The following is a 3,062-nucleotide window of genomic DNA, read 5'->3' on the forward strand; positions in this document are numbered from 1 at the left end:
TATATATAACTACACATATTGGGTATCGTGTCTTCACCAGCACTATTGAATGATATCAACATGCTGTTGGCTTCGTTCAATATCTGGGTAATTTAATGCAATCCTCTCAGTTCCATCTGCACCTTCTCCGATCACACAGCTGATATCCTCTATGTGATAATTCAAAGATCACTATCCTGTGACCACGTCGATCATTGCGACGTTCTACATAAACCCAGCTTATAAGCTGTGTCTTGGAAAACGCTGCCAATTGAACTACACTCGAGCGGTTCAGACAAAGCAGTCTACCTCGAGACGAATGCAATAAAAACTGGGTCTTCGCTTCTCACGTTCTGTCATGTGAGCGAAACGAATTTGAAAGAAGCGCTGAAATCGAGTGCTAGATTCACGCAGGGACAAGTTAAGAGCTTCAAGAGGCCTCGTGTCTTTTATCCCTTTCGTAAGCAATTAACAGCAGCTGCGGGACTGTGGGATGACGAGTACTTAAATTGCGTCATGGAAGGCATGCCCTCATATTGACGAGGCTTGATGTTGTACGAAAATTTCGTTAGGGGAGGATCGGTCTCATGCCGTGGTGGTGTAACAATGATTTTCTGTGATGTCCATGCTTGCACTGATGTCTGGAAATCTGTTGTAAACAATGTGACCGGAGATTAACAAGGTTTCTACTGACGAGGAGTATCACCGAACAACTCCACTTTCCAACTTCGAACTTTTGCTGAGTCAGATAACATCTGCTGCACATCCAGTTTCTCAGAAAGTGTACAACCTAGCCTGGACGACAACCTTTCACCTTCTGCAATACATGCAAATAAAACATAAAGGCTTTGTATCTAACACTTCTAAGTTTTAAAAGGAGGTGAAGTTTATGGCGGCACAATCTCGCCGACACAAACATCACCGTTGCTGCGGAAGCGGTGACCCACAAAATCTAGCTAGCAACTTTCTTCAAGACTTTCGCCTGATGAATTCCCTTTTGGCATCCAAGGACCATTCGTGACTAGCTAGTCGTTCCAAATAATAAAAACAGGAGCAGAAGCTGTTGAAAATTCAAGGTAAGTTCGATTTTTCATGGCTGACATGGCAGGATCATAAAATATCTTAAAAACCAGTAATCTGAAGTTTTGAAACTGATGGAAACGCGAAACTAATTGCTGAAGAGAAAAGATTGCAACAGTAAGACCGCAAAGTCGTGAGTCTGTACACATATTGATGCACAGATGCAGACTACGATCTCTCAAGAAATATTCCTTAAAAAGTGAATACGGCCGTTACGTTGAAATCTGTTTTCTCATTGAAATTATACATGGTGTTACAAGGTTACCGACACTTTACCCCAATCACTCAACTCACACTTTATAAAATTTAAGCAGAGCTCTTCACAACTTATAAAGTCAGGTCAGGGAAACCTGCACAAAAGAATACAGAATGGTAAGTTCTTCCATTCACCAGTCCTTCTGATCAATAGCATAAGGCACTGCAGAAAGAATTCAAAACCTCCATCTGAAAATTACCTTAGTGAGTAAATAGGCGAACTAAATTATTTCCAACCTATTGATTTCAGGATAAGACGCACTAATCACTTACCACCAGACTCTAGTCGTCCCAAATGCATCAGTTCCGACAGAGACCACTGCAGCTTAGTTGCCTTCACCAAAATTTTGTTCATGTGGGCACTCGGAGCGCACATCTTGACTAGAAGACTGAGGTAAACTGCTAGAGGCGGAAAATCTCACTCGAGATCGGCGATTAAAATCATGCGAGTCATCGCCACTCGCCCGCTCCATCGTCTCTGCATCTGGTGCAATACTCTGCTCGCGAAAAGAGCCATCTCCAGTCCTCTGGCTTCTCAGTCGTAGTTGGTGATCGAGCATGGAGATTTTAGTGTCCATGGCCTGCCAGGTTCGAGAAGCGAAACTGGAAACCATTGGAGCTATCACTCTAGTCATTTGCCTGACCCCTTGGCCAGCTCCGGTGACAACTACACCAAACCCAAATTTACAAACAGGTTCAATTACACACTCATTTCAACCCAATTTCTAAGCAAACACCTGAGGGGATAGTATCCAGGAAATAAAGCTACCCAAAACTGAACCGACATCTTTCAAGTCCATAAATCGCGAATCAAACCCTATACAAACACCATGCAAAGCAAAAAGTTGCCAAACCCTAAAATTTTAACCAAGTTCCGCATCTCATCATCCAACCCATCCAATCAACAAGAGCATTTGACGGACAATAATACACAGATATCAAAGCTTTAACTCTTTGTAAAAAAAATCAGAAACTCGACACAGTTGCACCCAAATTCACCATAACCACCTCTCTCGCTCTCAGTCTAACTCTCATCCACTGCCGCTCGCAGACATGGCAGAGGCGGGTCTTACCATTGCAAGGCACACAAGCAAGGCCAGAAGCCGGCAATCCTACTCCGACGCCCACCAAGGTGACGCCCATGCTCAATCCCACGCCGCATCCGGAGCCCACAAAGCCCACGACCTCATGGCCGAATCCAGGGCCCCACCCCACGCCGCAGCCCAACCCCACGCCGACTCCCCAAAATGCCCCATACGTGGGATGCACTGGGTTCCATCGCTTGTATCCCTGAATCAATCCCCCAACTGCCATTCTGAATCAATCCTCCCACTCCCCACCCCCGCCCTGCAATCTCTCCGAGTGCCAGCCGATGCCCCACTTCCCCACCGACAGCCTCCACCGACATGAACGGCGTTCGTTCGTTTCCCACCGACGTCGACAACGTTCGTCCGTCCCCTATCGATGTCGACGGAGTTCGTTACTCCTCCGATGAGAGGCAGCTTGTAGATTTTATTATTCTTTATTATTCTTTATTTAATTTACTGGAACTGTAGGGAGAAGTTTTTTTCATTGTAGTTCTAGGTAATTGTAGTTTCATGTAAATATATGTATTATTTAAAATTGCTTAAGAATAAGATAAGAGATAAAGAAGTCTTCTAATTGGTTGTGAATGAGGGAATGTGGATACTGGGGAGCACAAGAGCTTTTTAGAGCTGCTAATAGCTTTTACACCATTTTTGTGTCCA

The 3,062-nt window shown here is 44.5% G+C and overlaps 1 protein-coding gene across 2 annotated transcripts; it reads right to left on the reverse strand.

Annotated features, from left to right (window-relative positions):
• Positions 1 to 1,271: 1,271 nt before the first annotated feature.
• Positions 1,272 to 2,675, reverse strand: LOC112295864 (cadmium-induced protein AS8). Of its 2 annotated transcripts, none has more exons than XR_002973762.3 (3): positions 2,388 to 2,675; positions 1,588 to 1,981; positions 1,272 to 1,409 (listed from the first exon to the last, which is right to left on the reverse strand). XR_002973762.3 is itself a non-coding variant. In XM_024547883.3 (3 exons), exons 1-3 carry the CDS (start codon positions 2,626 to 2,628, stop codon positions 1,395 to 1,397), a joined length of 501 nt encoding a protein of 166 aa, XP_024403651.1. In that variant the 5' UTR covers positions 2,629 to 2,673; the 3' UTR covers positions 1,272 to 1,394. The 2 variants fall into 2 exon arrangements, 1 of the variants encoding a protein (XP_024403651.1); XM_024547883.3 differs by having other exon boundaries at positions 1,737 to 1,981; positions 2,388 to 2,673.
• Between the last annotated feature and the right edge of the window lie 387 nt (positions 2,676 to 3,062).

Source organism: Physcomitrium patens, chromosome 19, assembly GCF_059467195.1.
Source record: "Physcomitrium patens ecotype Gransden chromosome 19, ASM5946719v1, whole genome shotgun sequence".
Classification (NCBI taxonomy): Eukaryota; Viridiplantae; Streptophyta; class Bryopsida; order Funariales; family Funariaceae; genus Physcomitrium; species Physcomitrium patens.